The sequence below is a fragment of the Heterodontus francisci genome, chromosome 16 (genome assembly GCF_036365525.1).
Source record: "Heterodontus francisci isolate sHetFra1 chromosome 16, sHetFra1.hap1, whole genome shotgun sequence".
NCBI lineage: Eukaryota > Metazoa > Chordata > Chondrichthyes > Heterodontiformes > Heterodontidae > Heterodontus > Heterodontus francisci.
In genome coordinates, this window is record NC_090386.1 from 95,281,293 (window position 1) to 95,306,521 (window position 25,229).

Genomic DNA, 25,229 nt, shown 5'->3' on the forward strand with positions numbered 1-25,229 from the left:
TTGGTGAGATCAGGAGTACAGGACTCGCACAAGAGCTGACAGCAGAGCAGATTGTCCAACATTTGCAGCTAATCACCACAGTCGTACGTCATTGATTTGCTGTTATTGTACTTCCACAAGCTTAAATGGATCTATGATTTGGCTCAAGGGTTTTTGATCACAAATGTCATTTTCATCATTTTGCCAATGTAGATAACTCCAGCAAAATCTCTGACCTGTTCTTCCCTATTCCTAGCTCAGGGAAAGGGAGTCAAACTGTAATACCCTGCAGCTCTGGCTGAAATAAGCCAAGCAGCACATACCACTGACTGAACTGGAAACCTTCCTCAGTCACATGACAAACTACAAATCATATTTACCCTGGAACACAAATTATTTTAACTCATTTTTAAATGTTAAATACAATAAGCATCATATACCCCAACCCAAGAACAAAAGCCATCAGTATTTTACTCTATCCACTGATCCATTATATGACAGCAAAAGGCAGATCACAGGAAAAAACAAATAACTGAAAGCAGCTGAGAAAAGATTTAAAGAAAAATAGCTGTGAAAACAACAGTAAGAGAGGGATATATATAACTTCAGAAAAGACCCAGGGAAGTTCAGCTACAGAACACCATGGAATAGTTTGGACACAAAAAAAAATTAACAGCTAGGAACTGGCAGAATAAAGGCCACAAAAAGTTTGTGCATAGTGTAAAAGGGTTTAGAAATTTGCCAATCCATAAGATCAAAAGATGCATACAGTATTTAGTATGCTTTGGTCAATGCTCCTTTTACTATGATGTTGGAACAGAAGTTGGATCAAATATGAAGGCCAAACCTGATTGCAGTTCTCCGCTAATTACTTCTGGTGATGCTAGTGATCTTTTGGTATAACCAAATATCTTTCAAAATCAATCATGCAAACCTGGCAAAGTCTTGTTTAGAATTAAGTCAGAACATGCCACAGTTCCAGTTTGCCTTTTAAGTTCCTTCAAAGCTTTTGTTTCTGCAGCAGCCATATTTTTGTTCAAAATTATTAAATTGTTTTCACAGTAGTCACAAAATACACAAGAAAGACTCTTCGTATATAAATATCTTGGTAGATGCATGAACAATGTGCATTAGCATTCATAGATGCTGATCAGCCTGTTAGTGTGCCAGGGTAGGTATCTAGCAGTACACTGCAGCTCCTGTAGGTAGACTTAATTTTATTCTTTAGAGATCCCATACTGTACATGTCCACCTCAAAATTACATTTATTTAAGTGATAATGACAATCTCTACATTCTAAGTCAGCAGAGTCCTACAGTTATGTTGAAAGGTGCTACAAAACAAAAAATCAAACCCCATTTGGGGGAGTTTGGTAAATATTGTTGCCCCATCCCAGGTTAAAAAAATTTAATTTGATTATTCGAAATAAAAATAAATAGGAGCAGTAATCATACAGCCCGTTGAGCCTTCTCCACCAATCATGGCTGATCTTCCACTTCAATCCCTTGATTCCCTGACACCCCAAAAATTTGTCTTATCTCACCCTGAAATATATTCAATGACGGAGCATTCACAACCCCTTGAGTGAAGAAATTACTCATCTCAGTCCTAAATGATCAGCCCCTTATCCTGAGACTGTGTTCTCGAATCCCCAGTCAGGGGAAACAACCCTGGAGTCTACCCTGAAATTTAAGTCTAAATTCAAGCTGGGAAACAATCTACTCTGATCCCATTTTATATGTTGTTTATGTTCTGGAATAAGTCAGCATGATTACAGTTCAAATTTGACAGCATGGAGTATGAGAAGCTGCCAAGACAGATCCACAATGACAGATATTCATCAACTTTGCGTTCAGGAATACTTGTAGAGTTGTCCTCCAATCTGCTAGCTGCTTCAGGATTTTATTAAACATTCACAGGTACAATGAGAAATAACCAGAGTCTGCTTATACAATGGTTTTAATATCAGTGAGAAATCCTAAATTCATTGGTTTAACTTGCAATACATCGCAGTTACAAGTATGGATTTGAAAATGTTCTCAGCATGTAAACATGAGCAAGACTAGATTTATTACCCATTCCTATTTGTCCTCAGGTGGTGGTAGCAGGCTTTCGAGTAGCGATCATCTATACAACTGAGTGGCTTGTTAGGCCACTTTGGAGGGCATTAGAGAATCAACCATGTAGTGTGGTCGAGAGTAATGTGTAGTAGACGAGACTAGGAAGAAGTGGCAGATTCTCTTTTCTGAAGAACATTAGAGAACCAGTTGGGTTTTTAAAAGACAATCCAGCAGCCATTGTTGTCATGTGTCACTTTTTCTCATCAGATGTATGGAATTCCATTTCATAATGATGCTATAAAAACTTTAAACCCTCTAGGTTGATGCTCCCCTTTTGTTTCAGATCACAATAATCTGAAATGCATTGAGAATGTTAGGAATTTATAGCTCACCAGCATTGTAATGACCAATAGTTTTGGTTGCCACTCACTGAGAAATGTTGTCTGCCTGCGTGTACATATATGGAATGCACATTATGTTGTCTACATTGAGACACCTTTGCTGAGCGAATAGTTAAACCTTTGAAAAGATAATGGTTATTCTCAGCTCTATAATTACTTTTCAAGAAATATATATGCCTTTGAGCTTTTTCTAGCCCTCGAATATACAAGGTGAGATTGCAGGCTGTGCGCTGTATTCGGCAGGTTAACCAGTTAATGTCTTAGCTTATCTGTGATTATTTGTACCATACCAAGTCAAGCAGTCTTCTAGACTGTGTTGCAGAATTTTTAGAAGACTGGCAGTGGTTGTCCTTTGGGCCTATGCTGCAATACTTGATTTAATTACCCCCAGTCCTCTACATCCTGTTCAGGTGGACCTCCAGCATGCAAGAGCCCCATTAATGTGCTTAAATGGCCCTTTAACAATCTTGGCCCCATTTTACAAGCTTGGATGAGATTCAACCCAGAACACGAGCTTCTCCCATAAAAACAAGGAAGATAAGGTTACACTGCCTGCTCCAGGTGGTCTTAAAAGCAGAAGTTGTTATTTTTCTCTTGCTGCATTTTTAATCCATGTATATGTCAGTTTTCCTGGGAAGGCCATTACTCTTTACACTTTTATTTTTAAATGTATTTTCTGCTTTGATGTAACACTATAAAAAGGCATAAAATAGGCAGTGTATGGGGGGGTTCAAACAGACTGTATAATTAAGAGGTCATGAGGGAGCAACAAATGTAGAGGCATTAATCACGGAGGTATCTTGTCCGTATATGGCATTAGCCCAGAAGCGGTAGCTAAACATGTGAAGAGCTCCCAATCACCACAGCATACATGTCACATGACAAACTGCCCCAGATGTGTGCCACTTGTTGCCCAATTATCTATACACATTAGGATCAAGAATGGCTCTTCCTGTAGAAGTGAAGGTGACCATGTCATGAAACTTTCATGCCACCGTTACCCTTCCATGTTATGCTAGGAGACATCTGAAACTCCAGGCAGTCTGCAGTACACACAAATATTAAGGAAGTAACAGCTTCTAGGTTTACACAGGACAAAATCTTCACTTATACTACAGAATTGGGGCGGCACAGTGGTTAGCACCGCAGCCTCACAGCTCCAGGGACCCGGGATCAATTCTGGGTATTGCCTGTGCGGAGTTTGCAAGTTCTCCGTGACCGCGTGGGTTTTTGCCGGGTGCTCTGGTTTCCTCCCACAGCCAAAGACTTGCAGGTTGATAGGTAAATTGGCCATTATAAATTGCCCCTAGTGTAGGTAGGTGGTAGGGATTATGGGATTACTGCAGGGTTAGTATAAGTGGGTGATTGTTGGTCTGTACAGACTCGGTGGGCCAAAGGGCCTGTTTCAGTGCTGTATCTCTAAATAAAAAATAAATAAAGGAGGCATCAGCCCGGGAGACAACATGCAATTTTCACCAAACGGCAGCATTCCCTTGCGTGCAGAAAGTCGCATATGTTACTCAAAAGCATCAGGGACCTTAGTTATGAACCCCATGGCCTTTATGCAGAAAAAAAGGCGAGGACTAGATTTTCCTCAGTAGTGGATGAGTTGCCGATATCCCACTGAAGCTGTATTCGTACCCATTAATTAACTATATTGAGAACCGGCTCAATTTACTTCAGAGCACTTTCACTGCATATTGATTGTGGAGCCTCACTAATAGGGTCCTGTGTAAGCAGTTTACCCACCTAGGGAATCCAGCGTTGCTGCAAAGGTTAAAGTGAGTCATTTTGTATATAACAATGTGGCTTAGTGAAATGTCTGATGGTATCACTTCTTCAAGGCACTAAGTCTAGAAATTTGAAGACTTCATTGGAGATGCCATTGTCTGTAATGCAGCAAAGAAGCACCAATTTTATGGCCTAGAAAGAAAAAGGTGACCTTAGGAATGAATACCATTTCCACCAACCACTCACTTGGTTATTCAATACCAAAAGAAAATCACTGCCTTCAGCCAATGTTAACAAAAGGTAGGTCTATCTTGCAACAATGCACTGCAATTGGAATGTTTCCAAATTGCAACGATGTCGCCCTATGATGAACACATCTGCAAACAGGAGGTACCACAATAACCTTCACAACCACTCTCTTCCAAGCATGTGCTCCCTTACTCAGAACTGTACATGTAGGGAAGCAGTGAAAGACTCAGGTGATGGGTATTCATGACCAACACTTGTTAACATACACCCTTGAGAAAACTGGGTTGCATCTTGTACGACAGCATGCATCATGCCTTCATTCTACTTTCCTGAGTACAGAATGCCCCCAACCAAAAACTGGGAGGTTCCAGCTCAATTGCCATGGCTTTTGCTGCAAATCAGCCAGCCATCTCCTAACTACCTGTAAAAGTAGGAGGCTAGGATTGAAAGTGCACACATGAGGAGGCACCAAGGCTAGCCACAATAGCTGCAGGTTGTCACATTTGTTTTCAGTGAAGTGTTTTTGCTACTGATGGAATATGTGCTAAAAGATTTGGGACAAGGTGAAAGATTACCTGTGTGAGAGAGTAAAACAATGATTTCCAAATATACACTTGGTAGTTGTGGAAGACAGCAGCATGCCAGTAAGCAGCTGAATTGTGTTTGTTGCCAAATGGGACTGTAATGGCAGTAAAAATTTAGTAGTGGACTTGTACCTTAGCCACTTTGTGAGGGAGGCGTGACTTTCTGAAGAATTGCAAAGGAGTCATGGTGAAATACCCATAATTGGATCAGCAGAGGTCAGAAGCTACCCATGTTGCCTGTTCAGCCTGGCATCTCTGCAGTGACTCCTCTCATAGCAGAATAAGACAGGAAGGCGCAAGAAGCTCACCGTTGGTTCTTGAAGACTAGTAACCAAAATTACATTTAACAACTTTTTAAATACTTAAAAAGAACTTTAATTATGTACCTAAAAATTTAATGTTTTCAAAAATCTTAAATGTTTATAACATACTTGAAAAAAAAACTTACCACCAGCTTGCTCCAGAGATCTTTGCTGTCCCATCAGATCTGCAGCAACTCTAGCTAGGCCTCAACTGCTCTTCCAATGAGACATGCTTTTTATGAAGTGGCATTGAGGGGGGGAAGAAATGGTGGGGTTGGTTGCTATCAGCCATGGCACCAAACCATGGCCTCAAACTAACATTTACATGTAGCAAGGCTGGCAAGTGGCAGACAAAAAGACTCCAAGGTATGTTTTTTGGACTGAGAATTTGACAGTTGGCCTCCCTGTCCCATTTTCCTAATAAGACTATAGAAAAGACTGAAATCAGGTGGATTTCCAAACTGCAATTAATGTCTAAGTGGTATCTGACTCCACATACGTCAACATGCACATTAGTAACCATTTTCCAGGGAGAGACCACAACACCTTAATCTTGTGGCTGCCCACATTATTTCCAGAAGGAACACTGGGCAAATGACTCAGAACAGGGATATCCTTTCCACCCACAGTTGCAGAACTTACCGAGAAAGCTAATAGTAGAGGAATACCTCGGCCTGGTCACCTCTGCACCCATCTTCTGATCCTTGGCATTGTAGCTTGGTCACAATTAAGGCACGTGGGCAAAAGGGCAATGGTTGAATACAACACTTGAAATGGCATTTCCCACTTTCGATTGTGCCATGGCTCATGGGTCCAGAAGAATTGAGAGTAAAATTAAGTAAAGTTACCTTTGAGTTCCTTCCAATACCAGCTAATGTCTTCCTCATATGGTGGTTTAAACATTTAATGCAATGGAATATCCAGTTTCCTCCTACCATAAATGGTTACAGTGTAGCATGAGGCATCCTCTGAAGTACATTGCTCAAGGTCTAAAAATGTTTTGAAGTTACATTGCCAACTCAACTTTATTTAGATTCTATTTATTGTTGATTGTTTAGAATTATTAAGCTGGCACAACAGAATATCGCTGATTGTTTAATTTTTATATACATCATTTTCCCCCAATGAATGGAAATCAATAATAGTCCCTATTCCATAAGGGACTACATTTCTGTTGTCAACTGTATGATCAGCTGTGCTCTCTGTCCACTTGAGAAAGAGCAGCAGTGCTGAATGATGCTCTGAGTTCTTTGGTCACCACACAAACTTCATTTGGAAAGATCTCAAGGATACAGTGACAATGAGCTGGGAGAAATATCCATTGGAATTGGTACTTCATTTTTTCTTATTTCGTGTTAGTTCAGGAAGGGTGAAGAGGAGTGTATATAATTCCCCAACATGTCTAGGGATTTTCCAGGATCAAACAATAACTTCCTGTCCAGATAACTATCTTTGGGGGGATCTCAGCCAACATGCTCCAATGATGAAGTGTTGGCATTGGGCCATGCACTACACAAGTCATAAATTAATTAAGACACAAGTCTGTAATTTTGTCTCAATGTTACTTGGAGCAGTTCTCCTTTCCATGTGGGGAACTTGCTTAGATCACTCTGCTTATGAGAATATACTTGGTGTGAAAATCTTATGTATGGAGGATAAATGGTTATCAAGCCAGATTACCTACCGATAGCATTTTATGTCCTCACCATACCAAGTCTCCCTCTTTCTCCACCTCCGTGATTACAGTCCTTGCAAATTTGTACATATATAATCCTGATGCTCCCATTTCCTTTCTTTTCTGCCACTTTGGTTGAAAAAGTGGACAACTATGAAATTTCCAGGTTATAGCCTTTCATTTAAGATGCACTGAGACTAAGGATTTTAACGTGCAAGCCTGTAGGCAAAGCAAATATGCAGCCCAGCATGTATCACATCTTAGGAACAAATATTAAATGCTTTCTGAAAGATACGAGTGCATTATCCGAAACATTCACCTTCTCCACTACCAGCACACAGTGGCTGCAATGTGTACTATCGACAGGATGCACTAAAGGAACTCACCAAGACTTCTTCGAGAACATCTCCCAAAAATGTAATCTCCACCACTTATAAGGTAAATAGCAGCAGGTGCTTGGGAACACAGTCACCTCCAAGTCTCAGATCCCATTCCAACTTGGAATATATCGACAGTTGCTATCATCAATGAGTAAAAATTCTGGAACACTCCACCTAACAGAATCACCACATGGAGTTCAGCAGTTCACTAACACCTTCAGTGCAAGTAGGGATGGGCAATAAATGCCAGAGTTGCCAGTGATGCACACATCTAAAGTATGAATACTTTAAAAAAAAAGACTGACTCTGTCTAGAGTACAGGTGTTAGCTTCAATGGTATGGTTTATCCCAGCTTATATTCTCAGGACAAAACTTGTTTAATTAGTTCTTCAATGTATACATTTTGCCATTATGAGAAGAGTGACAGCTGTTATTTTAAAATGCACTCCCATCGAGGAAAGCCATGGAAGATCTCAAAATTAACATTTGTGACGTGAAAAGCTGTTTCTGGCAGAAAGGCCTTGCAATCGCTGCTCATCATCAGCCCTCTCAAATCAATTGCATTCAAGTCAGTGCAGGAGACTCCAGAACTATTATTACTTTAAGAAGTTAAGATATCTGAATCAGTCAAGTACAACAGTATTTTAATCTGCTGATATAGCTTACTCTATTTATATATCTCATCATAAACAATTTATAGTTTAACATGAGATCTAGTGTCTGACAGTGAATACGTTCTTTTCCTACCTGTCAGAGAGTGAGTGTACTTACTCCTTCCACGTAGCTGCCTTTTCTGGTGAACATAAGCAGTGTGTGGGAGATGGTCTGAAATGTAACGTTATGAAATGGAGGCTGGGGGGGCGGGTGGAAGGGAGAACAGAGTGCAACATTCACAAGGCTGCTGTGCCAAAACACTCTGAAGAGTCAAATTCCTGAAATTTTCCTCACAGAATGATGGTTAATCAACTGTTGTGGAAGACAAATAAACTTAGGATGAAATCTAAAGTTTCTGTTCAGAGTATCTAGATTCACTGGAATACCAGGGCTTAAAAGGATTAAATTATAAGAACATCTTGCCCAAACTAGGCTTGTAATCCCTTTAATATAGAAGGTTAAGGGGTGACCTAATTAAGGTGCTTAAGCTGATTAAAGGATTTGACAGGTAGAGAGAAACTATTTCCCCTGGTGATGAGGAGTCTAGAATAAGGGGCATAACCTTAAAATTAAGAGTCAAGCTTGTCACGGGTAATACCAGGTAGCATTTGCTCACACAAAGGGCAGTGGAAATCTGGAACTCTCTCCCTAAAAATCTGTTGAGGCTGGAGTCAATTGAAAATTTCACAACAGATTGATGAGTTTTGTTAGGCAGGGGTATTAACTGTTACAGACCAAGGCAGATCAATGGAGTTAAGATACAGGCCAGCCATGATCTCATTGAATGACACAACAGGTTCAAGTGGCTGAATGGTCTGCTCCTGTTCCGAAGTTCCTTAACCTCCAAAAAGAAATGATAGAAAAAAAACTGTGCTTTACTGGAACAGTTACTACCTTTATTTCATATATGACAGAATTACAGCATTATTCTAGTCAGTATTATCCCACCAAGGAGGGAGCTGCTGAAACCATATGTATAACTTTGTGTTCCGCTGCAATAATCTCATCCCTTCAAATGGAACTAATTTATTTCAGTTTTTTTTTTAAAAAACTTACCCCTTTCTCCTGGAGATGGCAACTCACTGTCTTCTTGCGTGAAACCTGCGAGTCAGAAAGTTTCTCCAAATGAAAGCCACCAGAACTGAATCCACCCTGTCCTCGCCTATAGTTCTAACAGTATGATAATCCCTGTACCACTACCCTCTGGGTTCTAACCAACCAATTATGTATCCATCACAAAATATTTCCATTGCTCCTGCTTTAAGTACCAGCCTTTCCAGAGGAACTATATCAAATTCAAGTGCACCACATTCACTGCAGGACACCCATCAAGCTCATGTTCAAAGATCACCAGCAAATCAGTTCAGCATGACCTCCACTTCATGAACTCATACTGGTTAATGTTTCATGATATTATTTCCATCATGATGCCACAGGATCTTATCTTTAATAAGGGATTCCATAAATTAACCTGCAATGGATGCCAAACACATGGTCTGTAGTTTCTTGGGTCACTTTTGCTAACTTACTTAAAGAGAGGAGAAATATCTGCCTTTTTCCAGTCCTCAGGTACCCCTCCTCGATTCAGTGAATTCTGGAAGATTTGTGTCACAGTTTCTGCAATTTTCTCACTTAGTTCCTTAAGGATCCTTGAATGTATTTTTTCTAGACTCAAGAGATTGATCATCCTAAATTTCCATAGCTGGTTGGCAACCATGCTGTTAGTGATGTGAATACTGTCACAACTTACTACAGCAACACCCTTCAGTTCCTTTTAGAGATCAATTATCTGTCTTCTGCTTGACAAAAAAACTACAGCAAAAAACTTATTTAGCACTTTTGCAGCCTGTATAGCAGTAGTTGTTATGTCTGATCCAACATTTGGGGTCCTATTCCATCCTTCCTTTTTCTTTTCTCTTAACATCTCCTTAAAAAAACTATTTCACTCCTCTTGCTATACATGGATTTTAGTAAGGCATTTGACAAGGTCCCACATGGCAGACTGGTCAGTAAAATGAAAACCCATGGGATACAGGGGAATGTGGCAGGTTGGATCCAGAATTGGCTCAGGGCCAGCAAACAAAGGGTAGTAATCGACGGATGTTTTTGTGAATCAAAAGCTGTTTCCAGTGGCATTCCACAGGGCTCAGTAGTCCCTTGCTGTTTGTTGTAAATATTAATGATTTGGACTTAAATGTAGAAGGCATGATTGGGAAATTTGCTGATGACACAAAAATTGGCCGTGTAGTTGATAGTGAAGAGGATAGCCGTAGACTCCAGAAAGATATCAATGGTTTGGCTGAGTGGCGGAAAAGTGGCAAATGGAATTCAATACAGATAAGTCTGAGGTAATGCATTTGGGAAGGGCAAATAAAACGAGGGAATGCACAATAAACGGGAGGATATTGAGAGGGGTAGAAGAAATGAGAGACCTTGGAGTGCATGTCCACAGGTCCCTGAAGACGGCAGGACAGGTAGACAGAGTGGTGAAGAAGGCAGATGGAATGCTTTCCTCTATTGGCCGATGTATCAAATTCAAAAGCAGGGATGTAATGCTGGAACTGTATAAAACGCTGGTTAGGCCACAGTTGGAGTATTGCGTACAGTTCGTGTCACCACATTACAGAAAGAACATAATTGCTCTGGAGAGCGTACAGAGGAGATTTACAAGAATGTTGCCAGGGCTCGAACGTTGCAGCTATGGGGAAAGATTACATAGGCTAGGGTTGTTTTCCTTAGAACAGAGGAGCTGAGGGGTGATTTAATTAAGGTGTACAAACATGAGGGGTCTAAATAGAGTAGACAGGAAGGACCTGTTTCCCCGACTGGAGAGGTCAATTACCAGGGGCACAGATTTAAGGTGATTGGTAGAAGGATTAGAGGGGACATGAGGAAAAACTTTTTCACCCAGAGGATGGTGGGTGTCTGGAATTCACTGCCAGGAATGGTGGTGGAGGCAAAAACCCTCAATTCTTTTAAAAGGTACCTGGACATGCACCTGAAGTGCTGTAGCTGGCAAAGGTTATGGACCAAGTGCTGGAAAGTGGGATTAGATTGGGCAGCTAGTTTTTTCGGCTGGCGTGGACACGGCGGGCTGAATGGCCTCCTTCTGTGCCATAATTTTGCTATGGTTCTATTCAATTCAAAATTTGTCTTTACCACTCTGATGCTTTTGGATATTGAATCAGTCTCAATTTTGTGCCATCTTCCTTCATGGCTTTAAATGTCTTTTTTACTTCTTTATGCACTGCTTATTAGTGCCATTCAACCAGGCAGGAGCACCTTTAAACTTGGCACCTTTAACTCTGCTGGGTACACATTGATCCACTGCATTCAGAATTGCCTCCTGAAAGGAACTCCATAGTTCCTCCACTCTGCGAATCATATTCAAAACTGCCAGGCCCACTCTGATGAAACTTCCAAAGCACAAAGTTGGTCCTCTTAAAATTTGGTAATTTAGTTTTGGGTTTTTATAACCTCGCTAATCATTGTACTGTCAAACTATGCCACAAAACAGTCTTCTATTAACTTGAGACATTCCATCCCTGCTTTACCAGGAGTGATATTATTGCCCTTGTCAATTTCTGCTAAGTTGCTATCACCAATTACTATAGTTGGCTCCTTGTTAGCCACCTTCCTCATCTCATCCTACAGTTCCAGGGATTTCACCTCAGCCTGAGTGGCAGGGGGATGGTGGTGTTCTATCTAGCATACCCCAATAATAGTTCACCTTTGTTACTATCTATTTATTGTACCCAAAATGATTGTGTCTGGTCTTTCCTTTTTTATGCCCTCTCTCACTTGTGCCTCTATACTAGCCAGCAATGGTTCCAATGCAAACAGTGTTGCTGAATTAGGCAGAATGTTCGGAATATTATGGCAGAGAATTTCCAATGATCATTCTTTTCAAGGCCCAAATTTTACTGCCCCAACTTTTCGAAAAGGACTTCAACCGACATTTACTGGCAAAGCACATGAATTGCTTTGGGAAGAATCCATGTGGGATACATGGGCAGGATGGATTTTTAAAAATTAAAAATTACTTAAATATGCATCACTATATACTATGCAGCACATCACAAATTTTTATGAATTGATTTTAATCAATTTTTGATTGATGACTGCACGAAGGATCAAGAAGTAAATATAAAATTTATATTTTCTATGTAAGTAGACTGGTAATTGTAAAAAAAATACAATTTGGGAACAAAATATTTTGGTGTAAATCATGCACAAATTTACTGGAAATGATTAAAGCAAATGAGCAGGGAAGAGGGAAGAATGCACAATTGGACAAGCTAAAGATGCAGACAGACCGAGAAATGAACCTTCCTGGGAGGGATGGGTATACATGAATTGAATATCATCAGAAACCAGATTAGAACTTAACCTCTGGAATTTTTTCCCCACCCCGCTTTCTCTCCACCTTTAAGACACTGCTTAAAACCTACCTCTGATCGTTTTTTATATGTCTTCCTTTTTCCTCAACCGAGGATTTCCCTGCACTGTGGTTGACAGGGCCCTCAACAGTGTCCGGTCCATTTCCCGCACCTCTACCCTCACCCTTTCCCCACCCCCACCGCACTGCGACAGGGCTCCCCTGGCCCTCACTGTCCACCCCACCAGCCTCCAGATCCAAAGGATCATCCTCTGCCATTTCTGCACGTCCAGCATGATGCCACTACCAAACGCATCTTGCCCTCCCCTCCCAGCATTCCGAAGGGATCGTTCCCTCCACGATACCCTGGTCCACTTCTCTATTACCCCAACACCTTGTCCCCTTCCCACAGCAGCTTCCCATGCAATCGCAGGAGGTGTAATACCTGCCCTTTTACCTCCTTTCTCCTCACTATCCAAGGCCCAAGGCCCCAAAGACTCCTTTCAGGTGAAGCAGCAATTTACTTGTACTTCGTTCAATTTAGCATACTGTGTTCGCTGCTCGCAATGTGGGGAGACCAAACACAGATTAGGTGACCGCTTTGCACAACACCTTCGCTCAGTCCGAATACATGACCCCGAGCTTCCTGTCGCGTGCCATTTCAACACCCCCTCCCCCGCTCTCATGCCCACATATCTGTCCTGGGCTTGCTGCAGTGTTCCAGTGAACATCAACGCAAGCTCGAGGAACAGCATCTTATTTACCGGTTCGGCATGCTACAGCCTGCCAGACTGAACACTGAGTTCAATAATTTCAGAGCATGTCTGGCCCGCCTTTTTTATTTTTATTTTATTTTAGTTTGTTTCATCATTCTTTTTTTTACCATGTGCCTGCCCACTGTTTTTTCTCATGTTTGTGCTTTTGGCCAGGGCTGTTCATTATTTGGTCATTTGACACCTTCACTGCACTAACGCTTTGTCTTTCACCACACCATTAACACAACCTTTGCTCCATGACCTTCTGGTCAGTTATTCTCTGTGACCCTCTATCCTATCAAAAAACCTTCCCTTTTGTTATCTTTTGCCCCACCCCCACTTTATTTGCTTACATTTCTAACCTTTGCCTGTTCTGATGAAAGGTCACTGACCTGAAACGTTAACTTTGCTTCTCTCTCCACAGATGCTCCCAGACCTGCATTTTTTGTTTTTATCTCTTTGACCAAATGTTTGGTCACCTGTCCTAACGTCTCCTTCTTTGGCTTGGTGTCAATATTTATCTGATTATACTCTGTGAAGAGCCGTGAGCCATTTTACTGTCTTGATGGCACTATATAAATGCAAGTTGTTGCTGTGTAGCAAGCTTCAGAGTGATTCATAATTTATCAGATCTGTGAACTTTCAGCTGATGTTCTCTTAAATGAGTGTTAATGGCAGTGCTCACTCTGAAATTACCAAAATATTATGCGGAACTGTCAATAATCGAGATATATATTCAGACATAACACAAGGTTGAGAACAGCTCTTGTACTTCACTCAGATGCACAACAGTTGATAGCCTGAATGCTTTTGCATGATCATACCTCAAAGCCTTATCTTTAGATATGAAAAATACAGGTGTCTGTCCACTTTCTGGTCATTGCTAATCATGACATTGGTCCCTCAGGTGTTTATCGAAGCTTGTGGTTACATTTGAGCCAGATCCCGGCCAACACCACCCATCAGCACCATCCTGTAACCTCAATCCAGCATCTCAAACAGAGAAGGTGTCAGGCCCAAGTCCTTCTCGCTGCATAATTCAGATTTTACACAGAAGCATATTGGCTGTTCATCAGTTTCCTCCCTCTGTCACTTGCAGCTGAAACTACATTCAAAGGCTTCACTGTTGCTGCTATTCAGGGCTGAGCCCTGAATTCCCACATCTGCTTGAGGCTGGGCCAAATTCTCTGCCCTTCCCCTATACTGTTGCTACTCAAGGCTGGGTCCTTAAGGCTTAATGTTGCAGATTTAACCAATAATAATAAAAAAAAGAACAGCCACTTGAGCATGTAGAGCCTGTAACCCACTCACACAGCAGCTGATAGCCAGAGTGTCTGCACCTGCACAGCAGCGACCTGGTGATGAACACAAGGAACAAAGAGAGAGACAGATAGATAGCTGAACAGAATAGAACAAATCTGGGGTTTGGGGTAGTGGAGGGCAGGGGAAGGGAAAATATACAGGAAGGGAATTGAGCTCCTGAGGTCAGCTTTGGTGGATTGTTTAAAAAATAGATGTTTTTCCTCAGAGCTGCCATATCTAAGTCAGCAACGGACAGCAAGTGACAAAGTATGAGACTGGGGTTTGGTGTCATGCTGGATGTAGGGCTTATGGGTCTGGGCACATCTTCCAATCCCAAAAAATGAGACAACGGGGCTCAAGAGCACTGCTCCACTGAAAAATAATTTAAACGATCACAGGCTTGGTGGTGATGCATCCAAACAGAAACCACATCTGCTGTTCATGGGCACAAGGATAGGAATTTAAAATGTTTTCTTCAGAGGCAGAACATTCCTTAAGAAGTAGCTAACCCTGGTGAACAGTGCTAGTCACATCAGTATTAAACAACAACAAAGAAATACAACACAATGATACTTGCAAACAAAAGGTGGGGAGACAAACACAAAGACATGCTAAAATTATGAAATGCAGGACTGAAAATGTGCAACTTGTAAACAGCTGGTGACAGCTGCAGCAACATGTTAGTTTGGAAGAAAGCTTTGGACAGTCTCAAAATACTTGTAAATATTGAAAGAGCAGCTTTACCCTGAATATGGGTGCCACTGATTAGGAATGAAGAAGTATGCAAAGCATTCTTCGAAGGATAGAATTGTGCACTTCACTGGACGCAGTGCCAGCTTTTTAGGATTCATTTCAAGTTTATACGTACATCAGCATCTGACATGGGCGGTGCCTCCTCCATATCTACTTCATGTTTGTTGGCTGCCTGCGAGGCTGATCCTTTGGTTTCACGCTGAAATCTTTCACTTTGTTCCTGTGGAAAAAACATCAAACCATGTCACACCTCACACAACACTGTCTAAGGTCTCGGGTCAATGTCAAGATTGAGAGTGTTTGGGGTATTTACATATCAAGCTGATGATGTTCAGTTTTTATTTAATTTAAACTAAACTGGAAACACGATTTTTTTACCACCATTGCCCATTTAAAAAATATTCTAATTCTGATGTTGCCATTCTATTACAGCCCAGGCATATCAGATGTGGTCAGTTCACCATCTGTGCAAAGCTGTGGCAAAGTGAGCAGGCATCTGCTGACATCTACATAAAAAAAAAAATCACATTATGCAGGATGTACTTGAGATTTTAGATTCATTCCAGCCTCACACACTTTCCACTTAGGCCATCTCTGGGCCCAGAGCAGGGTTGTGATGCTTTTCATGGTTTCCTTCGGGGTCCTTTTAGTCATGTTCTTTTCTTCCAATTCTGGTTTTGTGCAAAAACACCATCACACCACTCACTAATTTGCTTCATTATTTTGAAAATGTGGATCATGATCCTCTTTTCCAGTATTCTTCAAAATAAGAATAAATTTGAATCTATATATTAAAAAACCTCACATCTGTGCCTACAGCATCTACAAAACCTTAATTATCATTTTTATTACTCAAATTTTCCAATTATAAATTCCTGCCCACATTAACTCTATGACTCTACCACAATGCTAACTGCCTATATAAACTTTCTTTTGGGCCTCCTTATCTCGAGAGACAATGGATACGCGCCTGGAGGTGGTCAGTGGTTTGTGAAGCAGCGCCTGGAGTGGCTATAAAGGCCAATTCTGGAGTGACAGGCTCTTCCACAGGTGCTGCAGAGAAATTTGTTTGTTGGGGCTGTTGCACAGTTGGCTCTCCCCTTGCGCCTCTGTCTTTTTTCCTGCCAACTACTAAGTCTCTTCGACTCGCCACAATTTAGCCCTGTCTTTATGGCTGCCCGCCAGCTCTGGCGAATGCTGGCAACTGACTCCCACGACTTGTGATCAATGTCACACGATTTCATGTCGCGTTTGCAGACGTCTTTATAACGGAGACATGGACGGCCGGTGGGTCTGATACCAGTGGCGAGCTCGCTGTACAATGTGTCTTTGGGGATCCTGCCATCTTCCATGCGGCTCACATGGCCAAGCCATCTCAAGCGCCGCTGACTCAGTAGTGTGTATAAGCTGGGGATGTTGGCCGCTTCAAGGACTTCTGTGTTGGAGATATAGTCCTGCCACCTGATGCCAAGTATTCTCCGAAGGCAGCGAAGATGGAATGAATTGAGACGTCGCTCTTGGCTGGCATACGTTGTCCTGTAATTACACCCTTCCACCAGTGGCAGCATGGTGACACCTGAGTTTTACTTCACCCAGCTCCTTAGCCCATACTGCAGAGGAACTCCAGTGCTCCAACCAGCTGTACTTTTGCTTCCCAAAATGGTGTAAGTTTTGCATTTCAACTATAAAGAATATATAAAATTAAGCACTCCATGCAAGACTGTAAAATGGGGAATGAATTACTTCTGCATTCGAATTATCCTATCCCATAAATCAGCTTCACCTGAAGACTGCAATTGGTCTAACTCCCCACGTGCAACATGCAAGATCGACTACTGTAAAGTAACTATTAAAAGGTTAATATATTTTCATTGTCTCTAAGTATGACAAATGCAGTCGAACTCTATGCCATCGCTTGTGCTTTATAAAGAGTCTCACTTTCACTTCCTTTTTTATACAGCACATCATTTTATTGGCCTAGCTGTTCAACTGTAAAAAAAATGCCTAACACTCATTAAAAAAATTCTCCTTATATCCCTTTCACTTTCTTTTCCTGAATTCTTGCTTTTTATCCCAGATGTTTTTAAATTAGAACTGTTTCAAAAATCTAATCTTCCTCGGTCTTACCTTTATCAGCGAGAGAACAATTAAAATGTTTCATCTTATATTTAGGTCTAGGTTTTGACATGGCATACATAAGAAATGATAAATATGAGGAGTTTGTCTTGTTGCAAATTAAAACAGACTGTTTTACTTTTTTTTATATTACTTGTGTTGCCAGCTGTAATTCAAAGCAGAGATTGGGCATGGCTATTTGTCCCTTATCTGGACAGGGGGGAATTTCTGTTTTACCTGGGGTGAACAAGGATGGACATTCCATGAATACCTAGTTTCACATACAAACTTACAGATCTTGGCCAAGTTAACTGTTATTACAGAGAACCTCAAGGGCTCTGAAGTTTGTATTGGCTTGTAATAATTTCCACAAGATAAAGTTCTGTAATCCAATGACATCTGTAGTTCTTAGCCTTGTTTAATATCTTATTCAAAGTTTATAATCTCAACGTTATTTGTCAATCTGTTGAAGAATATGAAGCATTTCATTCTAAAGTCAGTAGCCCACCTGGGCTCCTCTGATCTGGCTTTCCTGCCCATTAGAATGTCAATGACCCACCTTTCTCTTTCCTGCCCAATGCCTAAAGCTCTGTCTCTGTGTCTCTGTACTGAATCTCAACGCTCTGCCTCTCTATTAGTGCTTAAGTTCTTATACTATTACCTTTCCTGGCCTGCCCTCAGCTGCAGAGACAAACAATGCGGGTAAAAGAGGCAATAATGCAAAAGTGAAGCAAATGAAAAGTTTAACGGTTCAGAAAGTGGCAACATTTATCCTACTTTACTTCCACTTTTGCCTGAATTGACCACTAAAATCTAAAGACCTGGCAGATGCTGTCAGAAAGGCTACCGTTAAATCAAGGTATATTTGTTCAGCCTTTGATAGGATTACAAGATTTTGAAACTCAGTGGTGGGTGGTCAAGATTAGATTAGATTAGATTAGAGATACAGCACTGAAACAGGCCCTTCGGCCCACCGAGTTTGTGCCGAACATCAACCACCCATTTATACCAATCCTACACTAATCCCATATTCCTACCAAACATCCCCACCTGTCCCTATATTTCCCTACCACCTACCTATACTAGTGACAATTTATAATGGCCAATTGACCTATCAACCTGCAAGTCTTTTGGCTTGTGGGAGGAAACCAGAGCACCCGGAGAAAACCCACGCAGACACAGGGAGAACTTGCAAACTCCACACAGACAGTACCCGGAATCGAACCCGGGTCCCTGGAGCTGTGAGGCTGTGGTGCTAACCACTGCGCCACTGTGCCGCCCTGAAGTCCACATGCCTTGGATGAAATGGTCATTCAATTATATCAAACATAAACCTACCAAGAACTGAATACCAAAGTCCACATTACATTTAATTTTCAAATTCCTCAGTCATTTAAAAAAAAGATTCAGTGTAAGTTTAAAAGTTAATTCCCTTTTGTTTTCGGAGGACCAGGGGACTGCTGGGTAAGTAAAAACTATATATTTGGGTGGTGGCTGTACCCGAGACACTACACGTGTAGTGTCTCCCACCCACCCTCCTCCTCTAACCAAAAAAAAAGGACTCTGTTGTGTTGATAAGGTAAGCTTTTTATTTAAGAAGTTCTGTCCGTTGGATTGCTAACCTAACAAGTTTTGACTTTTTTTGGGGTTTTCAGTAGATTTGTTGGGAATTTAGAATAGTGGGAATGGAAGTTAAGGCAGTTGAATGTTCCTCCTGCAGAATGTGGGAGGTAAGGGTCGCCAAGAGTGTCCCTGCTGACTGCATCTGCGGGAAGTGCACCCAACTCCAGCTCCTCGAGAACCGCGTTAGGGAACTGGAGCTGGAGCTGGATGAACTTCGGATCATTCGGGAGGCGGAGGGGGTTATTGAGAGGAGTTATGGGGAGGTAGTCACACCTCAGGTAAAAGAAGTAGGTAGATGGGTTACCGTCAGGGGAAGGAGAGGGAACCAGCAGGCAGTGCAGGGATCCCCTGTGGCCGTTTCCCTCAACAACAGGTATACCGTTTTGGATACTGTTGCGGGGGACGACTTACCAGGGGTAAGCAATGGGGTACAGGTCTCTGGCGCAGAGTCTGATCCTGTTGCTCAGAAGGGAAGGGGGAAGAGGAGCAGAGCATTAGTCATTGGGGACTCCATAGTTAGGGGAACAGATAGGAGGTTCTGTGGGAACGAGAGAGACTCACAGTTGGTATGTTGCCTCCCAGGTGCCAGGGTTCGTGATGTCTCGGATCGTGTTTTTGGGATCCTTAAGGGGGAGGGGGAGCACCCCCAAGTCGTGGTCCACATAGGCACCAACGACATAGGTAGGAAGAGAGAAGGGGATTTAAGACAGAAATTCAGGGAGCTAGGGTGGAAGCTTAGAGCGAGAACAAACAGAGTTGTTATCTCTGGGTTATTGCCCGTGCCACGTGCTAGCGAAGAGAGGAATAGGGAGAGAGAGGAGTTGAACACATGGCTGCAGGGATGGTGCAGGAGGGAGGGTTTTGGTTTCCTGGATAATTGGGGCTCTTTCTGGGGTAGGTGGGACCTCTACAAACAGGATGGTCTTCACCTGAACCAGAGGGGTACCAATATCCTGGGGGGGGGAGATTTGCTAGTGCTCTTCGGGGGGGTTTAAACTAATTCAGCAGGGGGATGGGAACCTAAATTGTAGTTCCAGTGTACAGGATGTTGAGAGTAGTGAGGTCAGGGATAAGGTTACAAGGACGCAAGAGGGCACTGGCAAGCAAGAACCTGGTTTAAAGTGTGTCTACTTCAACGCCAGGAGCATCCGGAATAAGGTGGGTGAGCTTGCAGCATGGATTGTTACCTGGGATCTCGATGTAGTGGCCATTTCGGAGACATGGGTAGAGCAGGGGCAGGAATGGATGTTGCAGGTTCCGGGATTTAGATGTTTCAGTAAGAACAGAGAAGATGGTAAAAGAGGGGGGGGTGTGGCATTGTTAATCAAGGAGAGTATTACAGCGACAGAAAGGACATTTGAGGACTCGTCTACTGAGGTGGTATGGGCCGAGGTTAGAAACAGGAGAGGTGAGGTCACCCTGTTGGGAGTCTTTTATAGACCTCCAAATAGTTCCAGAGATGTAGAGGAAAGGATAGCGAAGATGATTCTCGACAGGAGCGAGAGTAACAGGGTAGTTGTTATGGGGGACTTTAACTTTCCAAATATCGACTGGAAATACTATAGTTCGAGTACTTTAGATGGGTCAGTTTTTGTCCAGTGTGTGCAGGAGGGTTTTCTGACACAGTATGTAGACAGGCCAACCAGGGGCGATGCCATATTGGATTTGGTACTGGGTAATGAACCAGCCAGGTGTTAGATTTAGATGTAGGTGAGCACTTTGGTGATAGTGACCACAATTCGGTTAGGTTTACCTTAGCGATGGGCAGGGACAGGTATATACCGCAGGGCAAAAATTATAGCTGGGGGAAAGGAAATTATGATGCGATTAGGCAAGATTTAGGATGCGTAGGATGGGGAAAGAAACTGCAGGGGATGGGAACAATCGAAATGTGGAGCTTATTCAAGGAGCAGCTACTGCGTGTCCTTGATAAGTATGTACCTGTCAGGCAGGGAGGAAGTTGTCGAGCGAGGGAGCCGTGGTTTACTTAAGAAGTTGAAGCGCTTGTCAAGAGGAAGAAGAAGGCTTATGTTAGGATGAGACGTGAAGGCTCAGTTAGGGCGCTTGAGAGTTACAAGCTAGCCAGGAAGGATCTAAAGGGAGAGCTAAGAAGAGCAAGGGGAGGACACGAGAAGTCATTGGCGGATAGGATCAGGGAAAACCCTAAGGCTTTCTATAGGTATATCAGGAATAAAAGAATGACTAGAGTTAGATTAGGGCCAATCAAGGATAGTAGTGGGAAGTTGTGTGTGGAATCAGAGGAGGTAGGGGAAGTGTTAAATGAATATTTTGCGTCAGTATTTACAGTAGAGAAAGAAAATGTTGTCGAGGAGAATACTGAGATTCAGGCTACTAGGCTAGATGGGATTGAGGTTCACAAGGAGGAGGTGTTATCAATTTTGGAAAGTGTGAAAATAGATAAGTCCCCTGGGCCAGATGGGATTTATCCTAGGATTCTCTGGGAAGCTAGGGAGGAGATTGCAGAGCCTTTGTCCTTGATCTTTATGTCGTCATTGTCGACAGGAATAGTGCCGGAAGACTGGAGGATAGCAAATGTTGTCCCCTTGTTCAAGAAGGGGGGTAGAGACAGCCCTGGTAATTATAGACCTGTGAGCCTTACTTCGGTTGTGGGTAAAATGTTGGAAAAGGTTATAAGAGACAGGATTTATAATCATCTTGAAAAGAATAAGTTCATTAGCGATAGTCAGCACGGTTTTGTGACGGGTAGGTCGTGCCTCACAAACCTTATTGAGTTTTTCGAGAAGGTGACCAAACAGGTGGATGAGGGTAAAGCAGTGGATGTGGTGTATATGGATTTCAGTAAGGCGTTTGATAAGGTTCCCCCTGGTAGACTATTGCAGAAAATACGGAAGTATGGGGTTGAAGGTGATTTAGAGCTTTGGATCAGAAATTGGCTAGCTGAAAGACAGAGGGTGGTGGTTGATGGCAAATGCTCATCCTGGAGTTTAGTTACTAGTGGTGTACCGCAAGGATCTGTTTTGGGGCCACTGCTGTTTGTCATTTTTATAAATGACCTGGATGAGGGTGTAGAAGGGTGGGTTAGTAAATTTGCGGATGACACTAAGGTCGGTGGAGTTGTGGATAGTGCCGAAGGATGTTGTAGGGTACAGAGGGACATAGATAGGCTGCAGAGCTGGGCTGAGAGATGGCAAATGGAGTTTAATGCGGAAAAGTGTGAGGTGATTCACTTTGGAAGGAGTAACAGGAATGCAGAGTACTGGGCTAATGGGAAGATTCTTGGTAGTGTAGATGAACAGAGAGATCTTGGTGTCCAGGTGCATAAATCCCTGAAGGTTGCTACCCAGGTTAATAGGGCTGTTAAGAAGGCATATGGTGTGTTAGCTTTTATTAGTAGGGGGATCGAGTTTCGGAGCCACGAGGTCATGCTGCAGCTGTACAAAACTCTGGTGAGACCGCACCTGGAGTATTGCGTGCAGTTCTGGTCACCGCATTATAGGAAGGATGTGGAAGCTATGGAAAGGGTGCAGAGGAGATTTACTAGGATGTTGCCTGGTATGGAGGGAAGGTCTTACGAGGAAAGGCTGAGGGACTTGAGGTTGTTTCCGTTGGAGAGGAGGAGGAGGAGAGGTGACTTAATAGAGACATATAAGATAATCAGAGGGTTGGATAGGGTGGATCGTGAGAGTCTTTTTCCTCGGATGGTGATGGCAAACACGAGGGGACATAGCTTTAAGTTGAGGGGTGATAGATAAAGGACAGATGTCAGAGGTAGTTTCTTTACTCAGAGAGTAGTAGGGGCGTGGAACGCCCTGCCTGCAACAGTAGTAGACTCGCCAACTTTAAGGGCATTTAAGTGGTCATTGGATAGACATATGGATGAAAATGGAATAGTGTAGGTCAGATGGTTTCACAGGCCGGCGCAACATCGAGGGCCGAAGGGCCTGTACTGCGCTGTAATGTTCTAATTCTAAAAACACTGTTCCTGCCATTAAATTCCAGTAACTCCTCACATCATGGTCAATTTTCCAAGTTATTTATCCATGATTCCTCTCTAAATCAGCTTGTTTCTCGATGCACCTGATTACTCAAATGCTGCAAATGGCCACACAGCTCCTCAACCACATGACATTGCATTACAGACATATGCAATTACTTCAGAGATGTAGGAAAAGGAGGAAGCCATTCAGCCCCTCGAGCCTGTTCCGCCATGGCTGGTCTGTACCTTAACTCCATCCACCTGCATTGGCTCCATAACGCTTATCCCCCCCAAAAAAATCAATCTCAGTTTTGAGTTGATCCCCAGCCTCAACAGCTTTCTGGAGGAACAGTGTTCCAGATTTCCAATATCCTTTGTGTGAAGAAGTGCTTTCTGTTATTACTCGTGAATAGTCCAGCTCTAAATTTCACATTATGCTCCCTTGTTCTGGACTCTTCAGTGGAAACAGTTTCTCTCTATCTACCCTATCAAACCCTTTAAACATTTTACAACAATTCAAATTAGTTCAGCCATTAAGCTTCTACATTAAATGGAATACAAACCTAGTCTATATAACCTGTCCTCATAACTTAACCCTTTTCGCACCAGTACCATTCAGGTGAATCTGAAATGATGTCAGGGTTAAATGAGTTAAATTATTTGATTGTATTCGATTGACTGAGACTAGTGGTTTTCATGATCCAATGCAGGCAATCAGCAATGCTAAGCCTTGAGATCAGTGGGTTACCATACCATATTACAGACAGCTACAGAATTACCAGACTAAAGTGCGACATATCATCAATACTTCAAACTATTTGTAAATAACCACACACAGTTTGATACCTATACAAGTCTAATCAAAATTAATCTATGAAAAAATAAAATGGGTGTTGGCAGTATTTATATACCTTCTGCACAACTAGTTAATGCAACTCTTCTCAATCCAACATTTTCAACGGATGTGGAACTCATCAAGTTATCTATTTCCATATCCAGGAGTCATCTTTAATTATGGAGCACAGCCCAGAATATACTGAGCTAGTGCACTGTTTGCATGCAGATCTAGCATATATGAAGATCAGGAATTCTTCAAAGAACCAGACTTGTCAGTTTTAAATGAGTGGTATATTTCAATATCCCTAATTAGGAAGACTGATACTTTTCACTCGCTGATCTCTTATGCACCCACATCCCTTTAGACACAGCCTGGGAACCGACCAATACCTCTACTCTGAATAGGGACCTCACGTCTTCTTCAATATGTTTGTCACAAGCCCAACAATGCTTTTTCAGACTTGGACTACTGTGCATAGTCTGGTCTCCATATTATAAAAAAAAGATATAGAGGCACTGGAGAAGATGCAAAGATTTACAAGGATGATATCAGAACTGAGAGGTTATAACCATCAAGAAAGATTGAAGAAGTGGGGCTCATTTCTCTAGAAGAGAGGAGTTTGATGGGTGACCTAATACAACTCTTGAAAATAATGTCGAGGTTTGATGGGGTAGATGTGGTGGGGGGGGGGGGGGGGGGGGGGGGGGGGTAGTAATAACTACGGTTCAAAGAACTACTGCACAAGGTTAATATCTACATTGCAGTTTAGCAAAGGAGATGCGACTGTTCATTATTTTTCATCAAATCCAGGAAAGGCAAGATGGTAACTGTTCTAAAATCTACAATTCATTATTACTTCTATTAATTTGTACTTTTAATACATTAATAAATCTGTTTTCTGTTCATACCCCAATCTACAGTCCAGTGAAGTATTTACTGCCTTCTGAAGTCAAGGAAAATCATTTAACAAAAAATGTAATCACTAAACAAATTAATACGTTTTTTTTTTAATCCTTGGGCACACTGTACATGTATATCAGCTTATTGCCAGAGAGCTACAGAGCCCATGGTTATTTAAGTTTCTTTGTCCAACTTCTTGGGCTTTGTTCATTTTAACCACCATCTGAAGTCAGTGTTTCCAACATATTCAGAAAAGCAGCTTGCTCAAAAGAAGGTGCAGCACTCAATCACAACAGTTCATTCTGGCTTGCACTAACTCAGCAGTGGTCATGTCTCCTCATTTTAAGGCTGTGCAATTATTTTCACCCAGCCATTTGTTCATTCAATGATTAAGGCCTCAATTTTATTCAGTGCAATCCTGGTCTCAATAAAATTCAGCAGCCATCTGTTTGGCAGTAATTCCCAAACTTTATATCCTTACCGCAACATTTTCTCGACTATCACGCACCTGATTTTTTCATACCAAGTTTCCTGTGAGCACCTTAAACATATTTTAAAAATCAGTTCACACCACATCAAGTGCATTCCCTTT

At 42.1% G+C, this 25,229-nt stretch overlaps 1 protein-coding gene across 2 annotated transcripts in view; it reads right to left on the reverse strand.

The window, feature by feature from the left end:
• The window catches only part of LOC137378382 (death-inducer obliterator 1-like), a 167,249-nt gene that overhangs the window by 15,484 nt on the left and 126,536 nt on the right, over positions 1-25,229 (reverse strand). For both annotated transcript variants that reach the window (XM_068048653.1, XM_068048652.1), the window contains one exon: positions 15,319-15,423. In XM_068048653.1, the coding sequence (XP_067904754.1) occupies positions 15,319-15,423 (105 nt within the window). The remainder of the gene's footprint in view (positions 1-15,318; positions 15,424-25,229) is intronic.